The following is an 18,895-nucleotide window of genomic DNA, read 5'->3' as shown; positions in this document are numbered from 1 at the left end:
TCCATGAATTATGTCTTACTAACATATTGTAATCCAATGAAACTTTAAGTATTATCATTGTCATGTGTTTTTTAAATGCTTACAAATCTCCATACCGTTGCATGAGCTATAATTCGACTAATTACGTCTTATATAATACTATAATTACGTCTTATATAATACTAGATTAATATTTTAAAACATAGCGCAAAAATTTCAAACAATAACTGTCTTTACAGACGCTCGTGAAACTGGATTTGAAAGCAACTAGAAAAGAAAATGATTTTCATCTAAATGTCTTAGTAAATACAAACTGAAAATAATAATAAAATTATCTTTTTAGTTCCTTAATATTAATGTATTAAATAAAGTAACCTTATTTTCCAAGACAATAAGATTTGTCAATCACAGAAAAGAAAACTTTCATCTTCTGGAACCACCAGACTATCAGTAAACGCCCGTTAGATTTATTGTCTTCCCAGCAGCGTCTTCTCGAAAAAAAAAAATCAACTTGGTGATTGGTCAAGCCTGACATGACGTCTCGATTGCGTTAGTAACCAGAGAGGGTGAGTTCATCACAAAATGCCGCTGTTCATAAAACACTCAGCCAAAAAGGAACGGGAAATTGAAACGCACGAAGAGACAGCGAAAAGTTCTCTTAAGCTAGCCAATCTTCTTTCTCAAAAATTTAGCGACTTAATCTACTAGGCATCTTTTGAAAACTTTGATTTTATTAGTCTCTCATCTATTGAGATCTCAAAACGTTTTTATTAACTAGCATGATATATTTAAAATCTGAATTAAATTAGTATTCAATATTTCCACATTTTAAACAACAAACCAAACTCCCTGCCATGTATTCCCTTATCAAATCACTCGTGTCTGTGGCTCGAGCTCTTCTAATGACAGTGTTATTTACAGAAACTCATATCATGATGGCAACTTTAGAAGGTAAGTTTGTTTTACTTGTAGTTTTTTTACTGCGTCGAATTTATATTTATACGCTACAATTACCAGCTTTAATTCTGTTGAACGGAGGTACGTGTACTTTTTTAATATTTTAAAGCTGTGAGTTGTCATGAAACGTTTAATATACAAACTATTTATGTATTTATTATACTATTTGTCGTTGCAATTTCAAACATTGCAGAAACTCGTATAATTTGTGAACATATGTACATATATTCTAAAGCTATTCTAACAATAAATTGTTTCTTATTATACGTTACAGTTACAAGTTATATCCACCCTGTCTCTTTATTTATGCATCCAATTTACCTGAAGTGGTTTCTATTCTTTACATATCATGGTATTTGTATGTTACTGTCAATTTCTCCTACGCTACTTTTCCTGTGTAAGTTCTTTTCCATAAACGCTTTAACTCTGTTGTTGTTGTTTTCTTTTGTTAAAGTTTTATTTTTCCGTTTCATTAAACACAAGTGAAAATTCTATCAATAGAGAACTCATTTTTAAACTTGGAGCCAGAGATGGTAAATGATTAGCATGCTGGATAGTGAATCCTATGTTAATATTCACTTCCCGTTGACTCTGCACTTTAGGGCTATGGGTGCGTTATAAAAGTGAACGTAGATCACGCCATTTGATTAGGGTAACATCGGTAGGGACGACCAGTAGAGACATGCTCGTGTGCAACTTTATAGGAATATCCAAAACAACTAAATATTTTAAACATTCCAAAATTAGTAAGAATAATTTTGGAAAAAAAATAAAACTGGAAAGGTATACATGAAATTACTGATGAAAATAAATCAGATAAAAGGACTGATTGTTCACTGACGGGGGACTCTTCCTTCGTGAAGGGTGAAAAAAAGTTCTTTCTCTAGATAATGTTCGTATTATTGTTTTTCCGTCACGTTTTAACTATTTTTGGAATTCTGTGCTCTCTCGAAAAACAATAAAAATAAACAAGTACAAATTTTCCTAAAGAAAACAAAAATACGGCACATCTTCATATCTTATCTCAGTTCTGTGGACAAAAAAAAACAAGATAAATCTAATTAATTACTGTGTTAAACTTGAGGGTTAATGACTCGATCAATATTGAATCAAGGGCTTATTGATAAGTACCACAATTTACAATGCTAAAATTCGGGTTTCGATACCTACGATGAGCGGAGGACAGGCAGCCCATTGTATAACTTCGTGCTTAATAACAAACAAACGATGAACATTTGTTAAGATTATTGCAAAATGGTTTTATTTTGATTTAGTTGAATTTACTTGCGGTATTATATATTTAAAATAAAACAGTGACAACTTAACATAGTAAAAAAACAATAGCATCATATTATATTTCATCATAACGATGCAGTAATTACATTCTAATCTGTTTTATTTTAGTTTTTATTCCACTTCTCATGAAGATGATCATTAGCTTGGTTCTTTGAAAAACATTGTTATGAATAATCATGTTATTATAGATTATTCTTATGCACTAATAACACATAGATTGGCTGTATCTTTAACACACTTCCACAAAATCTAATTAAGAACTAAGCTAATATGAATTTTACACCATATCTAACAAATACATCCAGTCTGATCTGCGTGACAACTAAATTTCATAACCTTCATGGAATATACCCAAGAACAAAGGAAAGCTTTGTTCTGTTTCTTGTGACTTGTAAATATTTTGATGTACCCAAACTTGCGAGCTTCTTTCAAGTTCACAATATATTTTGTAAGTTCTTCATTAGTATTACTCCAAACATGTGATAGTGGTATTTCAATTCATTTTTGTTCCAGTGTCTTCGAACACACACGTATATATTTACGCGAGTTTTCATTTTTTTTATAGTAATTTCGCTTCAAAATCTCGGAGAACTTTTTTTTTAAAGTATAACGCATTTTAAATAATCAAAATTGTTGTATAGTATCAACACACTATGATGTATTTATTGGTTAACTTTTACGCTTAACTTCAGACATCATTTGTGGTAGTTTTTAATACAAATCCTAAATTATGCCATCATGACTTATCCATGTGTGACGTTACACTTATTTATTTGTTTCTGTGTGATTACTTGTTTCTGCCACACTTATCGTTAAACATTTCCTCTGATACATTAAGAAAATTACGAAATTCTATGGATTTCACAATTGTTCACGTTTACCAAAACAACTCCAGATAGCCCTAGAAACTTATGTTCTGACTTGTGCTCTCCTGGTGTTTTAATTTTCAAAACAAAATCCCTCACAGTTTGTATTCTATAAGAATCAGTAGTAAATATGGTAAGTTTTAGTTTTAATTCCCTGTACTTCTGCGCTTTTTATCTGTAAATTTTCTCTGTTCCGAAGCAATTTTACTGAAATGGAACAGCCCCCCGCTAGTACAGCGGTATGTCTCCGGATTTACAACGCTAAAATCAGGGGTTCGATTCCCCTCGGTGGGCTGAGCAGATAGCCCTTCGTGGCTTTGCTATACGAAAAAAACACTGAAATGGAACTACATTTTAAATATAGTGTATTCCTAACCTCAAAAGGCTAGCATATCCAAATGTGAATTTGAGGTTCCTTGGCTCGCACTCCCTTACCGCCAAAGAAAAACAGCGTTCCGTACGTCGGAGCCATGGGTGCGTTATAAAGGTGGCTATCAAACCCGACTCTTTCGTCTGACGAAAGTAACCCAAAAATTGGTTTTGAAGGTATTGGTTAGCTCTCTTTCCTTCTTCTCTCGCCCGGCATGGCCAAGCGTGTTAAAGCGTGCGACTCGTTATCTGAGGGTCGCCGGTTTGCATCCCTGTCGCGCCAAACATGCTCGCTCTTTCAGCCGTTGGGGCGTTATAATGTGACGGTCAATCCCACTATTCTTTGGTGAAAGAGTAGCCCAAGAGTTGGCGCTGGGTGGTGATGACTAGCTGCCTTCCCTCTAGTCTTACACTGCTAAATTAGGGACGGCTAGCACAGATTGCCCTCGAGTAGCTTTGTGTGAAATTCAAAAACAAACAAACAAATCTTCTTCTCTCCAGCCTATCACTTTAAAATTAAGAAAGGCTAGAGGAGGTAGCTCTCGAGTAGCTGTGGGCAATATTCAACAAAGAAGAAAACTATGAAAATACAGAAATACACAGAAAGTGAAAGCATATTATCTTTATACTGACTAGAGATTCTGCAGTACCCGACAAAACAACTACCGACCCATAAACCGAATTAAATGACTCAGTAGCTGACACTTAATCATAAAAGAGAGTGTACGAGATAAATAAACTGAGTACATTAAGTCAAATCAACACTCTTTGCACCATAAGTACATGTTGCCTTCAGGTGGATTATTTAATACTTTATTTGTGTTAGCATTAGTTGTTGTTTTATTCACGTAAAGTTTATAATCCTGTAGCCAAAAGCAAAACATAACAAGAATAAAAAGTGTTCTCGGATAAAACGAACACTGTTTATTAACAGAATAAGATCTAAAAAATGACAACCTAGAACAAACTCTGACAAGTTTTAACAGCAATGCCAACTTAACTAGATAGCCTAGAAGATTGATCCCAGAATTTCTATTCTAGAAACTCCACATGTCATTCTGAGCACAAAATTTATAGTAAGCCCTTATGTGACATTGAACGCGAATCCCTCTGGTCAATCAAAACCCAAAAGCCAACGCGAAAACTCTCCTTAGTTATTTACCAGTTAATATAGTTATATTAAAGCTCTATAATTTCAAGTTATATCATCAAATAAAACAACTCTTGACTTGTACACTGCTGTACAAAAGTCTAAAAACACTCGCTGCTGCTTACTTTATATCTACGTATACAACTAACCAACTCAAACCAGTAATGTAGCTTAACAGTTGTCATGGTGGTTGTTGATTACTAAATAATAATGATAATATCAACTGTTACCTAAATATCATATAAACCTTTAAAATAAACTCAAGAACATTAATGGTAATATTTATATGCAAAACATGTCAACTAAATACCAGGACACTATTTAATAAGTCTTTTTGTCTACTGTCTTCTTCATGTTGGAGAAGAATTTGTTACCTAAGATAAGATTCTATCTTATCTTGAGCTCTTAACTCAAGCCATAAAAAAGCTTCCAATTTAAAAACATCTTTCTTATAGTTATAAAGGATGTTGTTCTGATGTGGCTCGCCAGGGTTAGGGTTGGTTAGGGGAGCTTGACTCGTAATCTGAAAGTTGTGGGCTCCACTTCCCCGTCGCATAAACATGCTTATCCTTTTATGGCCTTTATAATGTGATGGTCCATCCCACTATTTGTTGAAAAAGAAGTAGCCCAAGAGTTGGTGGTTAGGGGAGATGATTAGTCACCTTCCCTCTAGTCTTACAGTGCTAAATTATTGGTTAGCTCTCTTTCCTTCTTCTCTCGCCTGGCATGGCCAAGCGTGTTAAAGCGTGCGACTCGTTATCTGAGGGTCGCCAGTTTGCATCCCTGTCGCGCCAAACATGCTCGCCCTTTCAGCCGTGGGGCGTTATAATGTTACGGTCAATCCCACTATTCACTGGTAAAAGAGTAGCCCAAGAGTTGACCATGAAAGAAGCAATGCTGCCTTCTCTCTCGTTTTACACTGCTAAATTAGGGACGGCTAGCGCAGACAGCCTTCGTGTAGCTATGCGCGAAATTAAAAAAAATGAAACCCATCTTGCAAAAGATAAAACGAGTTGTGACGAAAAATGCATAGTAGATATGGTTATGACTTCTGTTGGAACTTCATCAAATGTAATTAAAACGCCTACTAATATGTACATTTTTTTTATAAATTAAGTTATTAGGACTTTATGAACTGTTTTCTGTACACTAATATTTTGCGTATCACATTTCATATAATATGAATTTATATTTTGCGTCTTCGTTTGTTTTTTATTATCTAATTCTATTGCACTTGTTACCAAATGATAAAAAATTTGAAAGGCTAATCAGAAATAATGATATAATATCAAGCAAAAATAAATACAGTTAGGCTTAATGGAATGAAACTGCTGGGTGACTATCGTTACAAATATATTAACGAGTTTTATTTATTTTCATTCTTTGGAATTAAGCACAAAGCTACACAATGGGCTATCTATGCTCTGCCCACCACAGGTATCTAAACTCGGTTTCTAGCAGTGAGTCCGCAGACATACCACTGTACCACTGGGGAGCATTTTGATTCTGTAAGATGAAAGTTTCCCCTCCGAACAACAAAATACACTAATTTGCCAGTGAAGTTACATTTATGACGTAGACAGATTTGTAGATAAAAATACTATTATTTTTTTATTAAAAACAAGGATAACTATAATTATTCTCTGAGCTTTGTATGATGCTGTGCCATTCTCGTTATAGGAAACAGGATGATCTAAAGTTATGAAACAAATTAAATTTTAGCGAATTTGACGTAAGGGTTAGACTATGAATCAGTGAATAAACGTATCCTATTCACATCTTGCCTGTAACATCAAAGATGTTTCTCTGCAGCAAACGTAAAACACAAATTGTGTTAGTCTCACCTTAGAGATAGCAAGCCAATTTAAAGAAGATAGACAAGTTAATGTAACCAACTTTCCAACGTCACTTGTCGTTTTAGGAAAATTTCCAATTCACTTCTATTAAGAATGAATACAAATTGCGTTTATCAAGTCTAAAATGCATTTACGAAAGTGAAAAATCTCAACGTTCGGATCTGTAGTTTTCAACATTTGTTAGACACTGTGGTTCTTTTTAATTATAATTCCAAAATAAGTTAAGCTCGTAAAATAATCGAAAACTGTAGAACTTCAAATATGCACGAGTTATGCCCCTTGCATTTATAAAGTATGACTGTTTCACTCGAAAACCGAATAAAGAGAAATCGAGAGGCGATAAAAGGAGTTGTTTCTCCAGCACAGAAGTTGTTGATAAATGGTTTTATAAATCATGTATTTGAACATACAGTAAAGGTACTGGATGCTTGGGTACAAATTTGTTAAGCTATTAACAGGAAATTCCAAAAAGTGTGACGTTCATTGGTGATAATCATTTCAATTTGACAGAATCGATAGATAATTCTTGCTGTATGAAAACAGAATGAAAATATAATCTCACAAAATATCTGTAAATCAGAATTTTTCATTTTATGGTTACTAACAACTTATTCCTAATCTCATTTTGAATTGTAGAACTAAACAATGCGTTTTATATATTTTATATGAATAATATTGTAAGTATTTTTGATACTAGTTAATGAGGCTGTCTGCGGCCGTCCCTAGTGTTTCGCTACTGAACGGAGGGGAGGCAGTTACCCAGAAGCACTATTTCACCCACCCACATTTTAAAGTATGAATAATCTTTAGTGCTACCGTACGGATTCTAACACTTTACCACTTCCAAAATTCAGAGCTGAAAATCAATTTTAGAAGTTTAATTTATGTTGCTTGATATCATGTTTAGCACGATTGAACAGCATCACATCAATCATTCGTTTATGTTCTCGGTTTAGAAGTTGATATTGAAACTGTAACTACGTTATTTTTTTTTTTACAAACGGCTATGGTGATCCCTTAGGATTTAAAAACGGAACTTTATTCGTCTGTGTTATATAAGAAATGTGAGAATTTCGCAAATATTAAGTGTTAGTCGTACTGTATAGTTCGTGAAAGTCGTAAAGCTTGTCAACCAAAGTTTTATTTGAATCAGTTGAATTGAAAAAAAGGAATGGAGTTTATAACATATGTATATATACAATTTTATATACAGTTTTTAACATATGTATATATACAATTTTATAGTGTGAAATTGTAAGAGGTTTATTTATTATAAAAAAGTTAACATTTATATATATTTTTATTACTATTTTTCTCTTCGTTTCCTAGTTCGGTTAAATGATATGTTTTATTTTATGTAATATATATTTTTATGTACAAGGGGTTGAATATTTTACACACGTACCGCTGTCAGCATAATACGTATCATACACATATACCAGCAATTCGGCTGTTCAAGCTAAATGAACGACCCATAAATTAATCTTACTTGTCCTTTCAAAAGGTTTTCTTTATTCTTTTATTTTGGCTGCCTTAATGGAACCCTTTTTGTAATGTTCCATACCAGAATGATAAATAATGTAGGATAGAAATTAAAGCAATATATTAACTTTACAGAAAAACATTAATAATAATAATATAGCTTGCAAACATCTGACTGATGTCAGTGTTGCACAAGGTCTAGAAAAATATCACTATCGGGGAAACAGCAGCTGGAGGGACATACTATATAACAGGACCGATTTCTTATTCAGTAAAGCTTCCATAACCCGAAGTTGTATTGCAGTTTTGTAATATTAAACGTAAACAATATCAATATTTCCTTCAGAAAGTTTTATGACATTTATTACAAAAGAAGGGGTAAAATAGGAAGTGTAATCTCGAGATTCAGTTGTGGTGAAAACATGTTCTAAAATAAACCTAAATCTATATTTTATTAACGAAAACGAAATTTTATATAAAAAGAGAGAAAATATTTAGTTTCGTGAACAAAATAATCTCAAGGGGAAAAACTCGTACACTTACATTCAATGACAGATTTGTTTCTTTACTTAACTAACTCATTTTATATTCCACATGAATATTTATAGTAGCTGATATACGTGTGTATTTATAATACTTGTTGATGTCTACCTGGTGTTTACCATTAATTCAGCAAATTAGTAGAAACTAAACAGTCAGCTACCCAGGGAATATCGCCGTATTATTATATTATCTAAAATGCACATACTGATGAGTTAGCAGATGTCAATGAACACTCCCGAGGCACTAAAACACAAACATCATATACTTTACCAATTTATAATAGTATACCGGGCTGCAAATAATAAGAAAAATTTAAATACATTTAAGACGTCGTTTTGAATCATTTCAGCTCAGTTACACGTTGAATAATACGAAAGCACGATTTTATTGTTTTTGATAAAGTCCCCCCAATGGCTCAGCGGTATGTCTGCGGACTTACAACGCTAAAATCCGGGTTTCGATACCCCTAGTAGACAGAGCACAGATCGCCCATTATATAGCTTTGTACTTCGTTCAAAACAACAAACATTACAGAATAAAATCTAATTTTGTTTGTATTTATATAATCTTTAAATTTTTTCTTGCAATAAAATTTCTAATGTATTTTCCAAGTGACATTGAAATTTATCAAAATCATTAGATTTATTTTTTATCTTATTATACATATGTATATATTCTTTTATAATTTCCGTATTAAGTTTGGTTTGTTCTGAATTTCGCGCAAAGCCACACGAGAGCGATTTGCTCGAGCCATCCCTAATTTTGCAGTGTAAGACTAGAGGGAAGGCAGCTAGCCATCACTAACCACTGCCATCTTTTGGCTACTCTCTTACCAACGAATAGTGAGATTGTCCGTCATATAATAAAGCCATCATGGCTGAAAGTTCGAGCATGTTTGGTGAGACAGGGATTCGAATCCACGACCCTCAGAGAACGAGTCGAATGCCTTAACCACCTGGCCATGTCGGGCCTACGTATTAAGAAATCTCAGCATATTCTTTTGTATCTATTATTGTATGTGTGTGTGTATATATATATATATATGTATACACGCACTTATTAAAGTATTTTATCTTAACAAAACATTAATTCAAGACTAACATGTAGTTGGTGTTATGGTAACGAGTTGTTGTTGTTTTTTTAACACAGTATATATTCTGTTCTATTTTCTATTTATTTATAATGGATAATCCAAATAAAAAAAGACCGAAACAAGTGGCAAAGTAGCTGATTTTTCAATAATATATTCTTATGGTTTATATTGCATGTTATTTTGATTAAACAAAATATCATAAGATATATTAGTAAGTTAATTAAACTTCCTTAAATGAAGATTTCAAATCATACCCAAACTGTTCTTAATTATATCAATGTGACAACCGTAAACCTTAATGTCTCTTCCTATTCGCATAACAAACTAAGCTATAAGAGCACGAAAATTAACAAAAACGTTTAAGAATTGACCTCGGAAATGTGTAACTTATAAAGTATTTATACCAAAATGTCCTCAGCTAAAATCAAGGGTTCGATTGCTTTCAGTGGACACAGCAGATAGCCCGATGTGGCTTTGCTATAAGATAACACACACATACCAAAATTGTGAACTTTGCTTAACATCAATTGATTATTTTGTTTGTTTGAAAATCGCGTCAAGCTAAACAAGGATTTTCTGCACTAGCCGTCCCTAATTTAACAGAGTAAGACTAAAAGGAATGCAGCTAGTCGTTGCCACCTACCGTCAGCTCTTGGGCTATTCTTTTATCAATGAATAGTGGGATTGACCGCACTTACATCGCACGCGTAGCCGAAAGGTGAGCATGTTTTGTGTGACAGAAATACTAACCTGCGACCCTCAGATTACGAGTTCGAGGGCGCTAACCATCTGGCCATGCGGGCCTGTATCAACTGAGTCTAACTTTATTTATAAAACGACAAACAGACAAACTCTTTGCTCTCTAATAACAAAAGGCAATATTAATGAAGGCTCTCTTTAAAATAATTGTGCATTTAGAAAATTTAAAAGCTACGCATGCGTATAACTTTCCTGAAGCTTTTAACGCAGGTAGAAAAAAGGTTGAAATTATAGATTAATCGTCTTACTTTCTTAGTAAACTCCATAGATATTTGTTTAATTACGAAATGTATTTCTGTAAAAACTAGTACGATTGATCAACTTACCAAACGTATTTTCTATAATATTAAGTTAAGCCTTCTCAGAAGTATTATAAAACAGAAATGAAACTATAATATCTAAATTAGATATTTAAGTTCACAATTTACTTCCACAAAAAGCGGGTAAGTCCACGTACATACAGTGGCCTTGTTTGGAGAAATAAAACTTGGATTATTGTGAGAAAGACTAAAAAAAAGCTACAGAAAATTAATTACTTTGGAAACTAGAGATACTAAACTATAAATATAATAATCAGATAGTTCTGTCTTCCAAACTCAAATTTATCTAATCATCAAATAAATGAAAACCAATTAAAATTACTAAGCGAAATATTGAATTTTTTTCTCTAAATAAACCTGTTCCTAACTTTGCATGGAACTTAATCCTAGCTATTGAATGTTATTAAATAAACTTTCCACCTCATATAAGACTAAAAATAAAATCAGTATAGTTTCGTGTCTCGTCACGAACAATTATATTAGTAGTAAATGCAGTCATACAAAAGGATAAAGCTTAGCTTTAAGCCTTTCAGATATGATAAAGACATTGTTATAATCAAAGTTGGCAAAGGTAAACAAACTACTATCGTAAATAAGAGCCCTAATAAAGGGATTAACAGTATTGTAACATAATGTTTATATAAACTATTAAGTAAAAATTCCATTAACACTTAAGTTAACCCACTAAGCACACTTCTCAATTATTACTGTCTAATTTTATCTCTCTTAGGTTTTATTCACTACCTTAAGTACATATAGAAAGGATTACTTATTTCCATACTGCTAGCTCATCACATCTCGTTGCCAAATTCACATGTGAAAATTATCAGGTTTTCGGAAACCTTTTGCGTTCACTGAACCTCCATTTATAAATTCGCGTCGTCCTTTATCTTAAATAACTGGTGTTATCCAAACTTGAATCTAAAAGGTTTTTTTTGTTTTGTTTGTCCAATGACGTGGAAATCTTCAGTGAAATTAACTCTCTTAAACATGTGGTTATAGATAGAGGATGCTATCCAAAGTTCATTAATAAAACTGTAAGCAAGACATCTCGTAAAACAAATAAGTCGGAAGACACAACATGTTTGTTTGTTTTGAATTTCGCGCAACGCTACTCAAGGGCTATCTGCGCTAGCTGTCCCTACTTTAGCAGTGTAAAACTAGAGGGAAGGCAACTAGTCATCACCAGCCACCACCAACTCTTGGGCTACTCTTTTACCAACGAATAGTAGGATTGACCGTCAAATTATAACGCCCCCATGGCTGAAAGGGCGAGCATGTTTGGTACGACCGGCATTCGAACCCGCGACCTTCGGATTATGAGTCGAACGACTTAACGCGCTTGGCCATGCCGGACCGACACGACGTTCTCAACTGTTTATACGGGTCCGGCATGGCCAAGCGTGTTAAGGCGTGCGACTCGTAATCTGAGGGTCGCGGGTTCGCATCCCGGTCGCGCCAAACATGCTCGTCCTTTCAGCCGTGGGGGCGTTATAATGTGACGGTCAACCCCACTATTCGTTGGTAAAAGAGTAGCCCAAGAGTTGGCGGTGGGTGGTGATGACTAATTGCCTTCTCTCTAGTCTTACACTGCTAAATTAGACATGGCTAGCACAGATACCCCTCGAGTAGCTTTGTGCGAAATTCCAAAACAAGCAAACAAACAACTGTTTATACAAAAAGAAAGACAAAGTTCTTTGCCTACATTCTTTTCCCTGAGCTCTTAAACAAAATAATAAAACTTTTTTCCCAGTTATACAGACTTCCAAATCACTTTTTTAGACCTTTTAATAAAATTTGAAATGTTCTTCCTTTACTAAAAGATATATAACTTAACAATTATAGATAAAAACGAAATTTATAAAATAGAATGTGAATGTAACAGTGTCTGTATCGGTCAGATAATTGATAAGCGAATTCAAACTTGCAGTGGAAAACAAAAACAGCATTTTATCATGTGTAACAGAAGATTCTATTAACAATAACAATTTCATCGTAGTAGATGAGACTGAATTAATCTGTATCTTAAGTGATTACACTCAATTGAAAGTGAGAAAATCCCTGAAAATAATTAAGTACAGAGACCTTAGTTCAATTTCTGTCAATCAGTTATACTTGGATTAACATTCTATAAATATCTACAATTTATATCAATATAAATATAAAACTATTGTCTGTTGTTTGTTGAATGTCGCAGGATGTGAATGGATCTTCGCCAAAATTGGTATCGAGATTCACTGAGGTTTTGTGGGTGTGCATAGAGATTCTGAGTTCTGTGGTTTCATGGACATTTTGCGTGTTTTTTTTTTATCATTACCTAACCTCTTTTCGATGGATCTTTACGAAATATGACATGAAGATTTTTTGGATCCATGCGGATACAAATGTAAATTTTCGGTTTCACATTTTCTGGTTTGCAGTTCAAAGCTGCTCGAGGGCTATTTGTGCTAGCCGTCCCTAATTTAGCAGTGTAAGGCTAGAGGGAAGGCAGCTAGTCATCACCACCCACCGCCAACTCTTGGGCTACTCTTTTACCAGTGAATAGTAGGATTGACCGACCGTCACATTATAACGCCCACATGGCTGAAAGGGCGATAATGTTTGGTACGACCGGGATTCGAACCCACGACCCTCAGATTACGTGTTGAACGCCTTAACCCACCTGGCGTTACCGGGCCTGCAGTTGTTGTAGGCGTTTTTTACAACTACATATAATGGAAATAACCTTTCTTGCCCTAAGATAATTATGTATTTTCGTAACTCTTGTACAAGGGCCAGGTACTCCAGCTAGTATTAAATAATGTTATATTTTGCATTTTTTATGATATAGTGTGTGTATAATGTTAGTATATACACATAGAGAGGGTGTGTGTTTTTTCTTAGAGCAAAGCCACATTGGACTATTTGCTGAATCCACCGAATATACATAGATATATATATTTATGTATGCGTGTATTTATTGGTGATGTTTAATTTGAATGTGGTTTTATGTCGTATACCACGTATTTTAAAAATAAATTTTATAAGTATAGTATATATACACACTCTTCTTTGTTTTATTTTTACCTCATAATGCTACGAACAAATGTAGTCGAAACTTGTAGCAAAATATGTTTCTTTTAACAATAGTAAATAATTGTTTAAATAGTTTGTTACTTTTATTAATATTTTTCTCAGTGTAAAAATATATATGTGAATTTCGTCTCAGTCTGGTAACACAGTTTAGATAAATAGAAAGAAAATATAAGTCTCAAGGTAACGAACTTTAGACTTCAACAATAAGGAATACCAGACATTTATATCAGCAACTACCAAAGGTTCCTGATAGTGCTTGGCTTTAAAAGTAATGCTATAAAAATGAGCAAAAGCTGCCCTCTTTTAGTGTTCTGAGCCACAGCACATTAACTGTTCGCATGATGTAAAGATGTTCATGCAAGGTTCGTAATTGAACTTTACTTTCATCCAGCGCCGGCTTCCGACATTTTCTATCAGTTGAGAAATAAAACTAATATAGCTATAAAAATCTAATCATTAATCTGCATGATTTTCGTTTCTAAATGATATCGATTTTCGTTTAGCCAATTCTTCGAAATAACTTATTACATCTAAGAGGCAGATAACTCTCGTTTGTTTTTCACGTACTTATATAGATATATATTTCACATTTATTTGTATTACTTCGAAGGCGTACAGATATTACTGAACATTGCACAACCCTGACTGGATAATTTGTGTATAAATAAATTTTATTATGTATTTACGCGTCCACAAATACATGATTGCCCCACCCTAACAAAACTGTAGTAAAACAGAGTAAACTTATATCATTTTAAAGTGAAAATCTCTACGGGTCACAGAACCACAAGGTATTGGGAATATTCTGTTTATTAGATCCAAAACCCAAAAGCAAGCAATAGATCTCACTGCCATTCACAATCTATAGACGGTTGTGGGCAAGATAGTAACAACCTGAAGACATAGAAAAGGAAACCTGATAGCATTAAACAATCCGTATTTCTTCGTGATGACGAGAAACCCACTTGAAATAAAAATGTTGCACTGGACGGCTGGTATGGATATTAACAATTTTACCAAAATAAAGCAGAGAACAACGTTTCAACCTTCTTTGGTCATCTTCACATTAAAAAAAAAAAAAAGATATTGATCTGAAAATGACCAGAGAAGGTGGAAACTTTGTTCTCTGCTTTCGTTTGGTAAAAGTGTTAACCCTTATTTCTATACCTCCACCATTTTTATAGTTCTAATAATATATTATACAATAATGTTAACGCCGTAATAATATATATATGATTTTATTAGCTATAATCAAGAACAATTATCATTTCCATCATAGGCTACAGAGAGCTCTAGTGTTCAGTTCATAGCTCGTTATTGAACGTGTAGCTTGTATCTGTGAAGTGAAAATGTCTGCTGGTCATAGCACTACAAAGTATTATAGATATTCTATTCATTAGGTGCAAAACTTGAAAGCGAGTGAATTTTAGCGTCATAATCTCACAGTGTATCTGTTGGTTTGATTACGACGGAATGTCTCATATGTTTTTGGTGCTTTGTCTGCAAATATTTTCGTTTCACATTGTTACCATTTAAACTTTTCCATAAGTGGAAAATTTACATTGTTTTTTTTTACAGTTTTGACAGCGCGATCATGTAACTGTTGATCACGTACACACACACACATATATAAATAGATATATTCGTTGTCATGCATAGATAAAATAATAATAAGTGAGTATGAAAAGGAATAGATACAACACTCTCAATCCTCATAAATAAATTTGACAAGTATTAAATAAAGGGAAGGAAGTTTGTCAATATATATTTTGTAATGTTCGTGCAAAGCTACTCTCTTAGTCATCCATAGCTTTGATCTATTTCTTTGTTGGTTGTTAATACCAAAGCTACACAATAGGATATATTGTACTCTGCCCACCGAGTGGATCGAAACCCGAATATTAGCCTTACAGTCTCACAGATTTACATCTGAGTCATTGGGGGGGGAGGTATTTAGAACTGGTATATTAGGTGTGAGGTAGCAAGCCAACAGAACCAACTACAAATTCTTGGAATTCTCTAATCTACCTGAATTGTCCTTATAATCCAGGCCCGGCATGGCCAGGTGGTTAAGGCATTTGACTCGCAATATAAGAGTCGAGGGTTCGAATCCCATTCCCATCACTTCACACATGCTTACGCTTTCAGCCGTGAGGGCGTTATAAGGTGATGGTAAATCCCACTATTCTTTGATAAAAGAGTAGCCCAAGAGTTAGTGATGGGTGGTGATGACTAGCTGCCTTCCCTCTTGCCTTACACTGCTAAATTAGGGACGGCTACTGCAGATAGCACTCGTGTTGCTTTACGCTAAATTTAAAACAATCCAAACTTATAATCCAACCATGGCCCTAAATGGGACGAAAATGATGAAGTCAAACATATATGGGCTGGTACGCTATTTCCTAGGCTACACTCATCCAAATTAGTTAATAGCATCCATCGCCAGCTCTTAGATTTCGTTTTTCTTGGTAAATTGGGATTTATAGTTACTGTTATAGCGCATCCTTATCCAACCAAATTTCGTTGTGCGTTGTTTTTTGTTGTTGTTGTTTTGTAGCAATGAGACACGTTCCATAAGTCGTCAAGGGCTCACTAACCCAGATTTAGGGTTACTTCACACTAAGGACTTCTGTCTCAAGAATTAAATGAAAGAAAAATAATGAAATTAAAAAAATAATTAAATCGAAAATTAACCTTACCTAACCCAATGCAATGCAAATTGTAATGTCTGTAAAGCTTCAACCATTACAGTTTAGTATAAAGAATTATCTTGAAAGAAAAGTGAGAAATAGTTTTTATCTATCTACAGCAATGTGCTTGCTTTTCGCACGAGTAACGCTACTGCTACGAACGTGAAATGTAACATTAATGTGACGTTTGCGTTAAGTCTTGTTGAGAGTAACTGTATATATAAAGTTTGTTGTTATTTTCTGGTTTTCATTTGTATGTAAGCTTTCAACTCATTCTAACACCAAAAATCAGCTATATGCAGAGATAACAACACGTGAACCCATAAAATGGCTGAAAATGTAAGGCTGTAGTGTAAAAATAAACTGAGGAGAAAAAGATGTTAACTGAGCAGTAAACAGCAAAGAGATGAAGGGAAATGTAATAGATGACGTAGGCTATAGCCTTCCATTTAAAACACAGGTCAGATACAAAATGTCAACGTATACAGAATAAGTACTTTTTCCCAGCCTAAAAACCTGTATACTGGCATGTGCAAAAAAAGTGATTTAATCTTCGACTGTTTTTAATGAATTCTGAATTTAATTAAAAACTCTACATACGTAATTAAACATATTACACTTCATTATTAATTCTGATAGGCTAAATGTGTTACGAAATAAATGGGTTTCTTACATTAATGGCATTTAAATGAAATGCTATATCACTTATTTTTTATAAAAAATGGAACAAAAAATGACTTTTTTTCAGTTTTTCTTGTATATCGCAAATGAAAAAACAAAAGAATAAGAGCCTTAGTCTGTACTAGCGGACGTTAGGAAAACTTTGACTTCAATACTGAAAATAGACAGATAACATCCCAAGGTACAAGCAATGGTCATTGCGGGAAAAACACCTTAGATTCTGTAATGGTTATAAATAGCTCTCTATTAGTTTTTATATTTTGATATTAACAATATTATTACACAGTGCCCACGAAAGTATCTAGAATATTGTAATAATTTTATATCTTTGAAATTTCACGAAAATAAAACAAAAATATTTTTTATTGAAAGTAATTCATATATGTAAGATGTACAAGGTAAAAAGTTTGGATTGAATTTCGCGTGAAGCTACACGAGGGCTATTTGCGTTAGCCGTCCCTAATTTTGCAGTGTAAGGCTAAAGGGAAGGCAGCTAGTTATCACCACCTACCGCCAACTCACGAGCTACTCTTTTACCAACGAATAGTGGGGTTGACCGTCACACTATAACACCCCCATGGCTGAAAGAGTGAGCATGTTTGGTGCGACGGGATTCGAATCTGCGACCCTCAGCTTACGAATCGAATGCTTTAACCAACCTGGTCATGCCGGGCCGCAGGTGAAAAGGTATGTTTTTAATTTCACATATTAAAATACGAACAATTGTTACACCTAGTTTATGGAGTTTTATATATATATAAGAGTTAGTGTGTGTGTGTAATTATCATCATTACGTCCTAAAATTATACTTGTATATATGATTTATAGTTTAAACTATGCATACGACCTTAATGGTTATATATATTAAATAACAGCGTTTTTATAGTTTGCATTTAATACGTGCAAAAACTTTATATAACAGTGGTAGACATAAAGCGTACTTGTGATATATTTTAGAGTGTTCTACTTTTTAAGTAACATAACACAGAATTATTAAATATCAAGGTATTTACATATGGACATATTTATTCACCCTATAGTGTACTTTTTCTCATATTATACTGGACGCTGCGAATTACGACGTTACGTCGACGCCTCGAGCTTTGAAAATTAAATTCATTTTCATCTTTCAGTGTTTATTAAGCCTAAGTGTGAAATAACGTCTACTGTTATGTAAGATAGTTCGCATACAAAAAAAAACATATGCTCTCTGTTATTTGATTTACACGTACTTAAACGAATCATCACCCGTATTACAACGGTAAGTCTACGAACTTACAGCTTATTGGGAAAAAAGCCCTTAGCTACAATCAAGCTATTTGCGAGAGAAACAGAGATAGTCAAGCTATCAAGGTAACTAAAATAACAGTAAGAAAAGTTTTTCAGTTGAAATTTGACCTAATAACAACAATAAATTTATATTTTATCAGGTCCAATGTGTTAGGCCCTTTCATTCACAACATAGGCTCTAGAGTTTATTTATCTGACAAGAAATTAGTGAAACAATGTACTAATACACATTAGCTCAATCTCTAGGTTCAAAGTAAATTGGTGAATAAAACATACTAATGCTGTTAAAACTGTGCTTATTTTATTCTAGGAGTTAAATAACTACTGACGTCAGTTTTTGTTTTCACGCTCTAAAAACAATATTCGCACCTTTCAAAATAAAATTTGGCATGAAGACCGAAATATTATTTGGGTAATCTATCCAGTCATCACCATTTATTCATTATACAGTTTCAGATAAAAATCTTTAAAAATCAAAATAATAACAAA

The 18,895-nt window shown here is 33.7% G+C and overlaps 1 protein-coding gene across 1 annotated transcript in view; it reads left to right on the top strand.

Annotated features, from left to right (window-relative positions):
• The first annotated feature begins 604 nt into the window (after window positions 1-604).
• The window catches only part of LOC143254488 (locomotion-related protein Hikaru genki-like), a 50,030-nt gene continuing 31,739 nt past the window's right edge, over window positions 605-18,895 (top strand). The window contains exon 1 of the mRNA XM_076509662.1: window positions 605-930. Coding sequence (XP_076365777.1) covers window positions 834-930 — 97 coding nt within the window. The 5' untranslated portion in view covers window positions 605-833. The remainder of the gene's footprint in view (window positions 931-18,895) is intronic.

The sequence above is a fragment of the Tachypleus tridentatus genome, chromosome 6 (genome assembly GCF_004210375.1).
Source record: "Tachypleus tridentatus isolate NWPU-2018 chromosome 6, ASM421037v1, whole genome shotgun sequence".
NCBI classification, from domain to species: Eukaryota; Metazoa; Arthropoda; class Merostomata; order Xiphosura; family Limulidae; genus Tachypleus; species Tachypleus tridentatus.
Note: the sequence above shows the minus strand (reverse complement) of the source record. Positions and strands in the feature narration are given on the sequence as shown.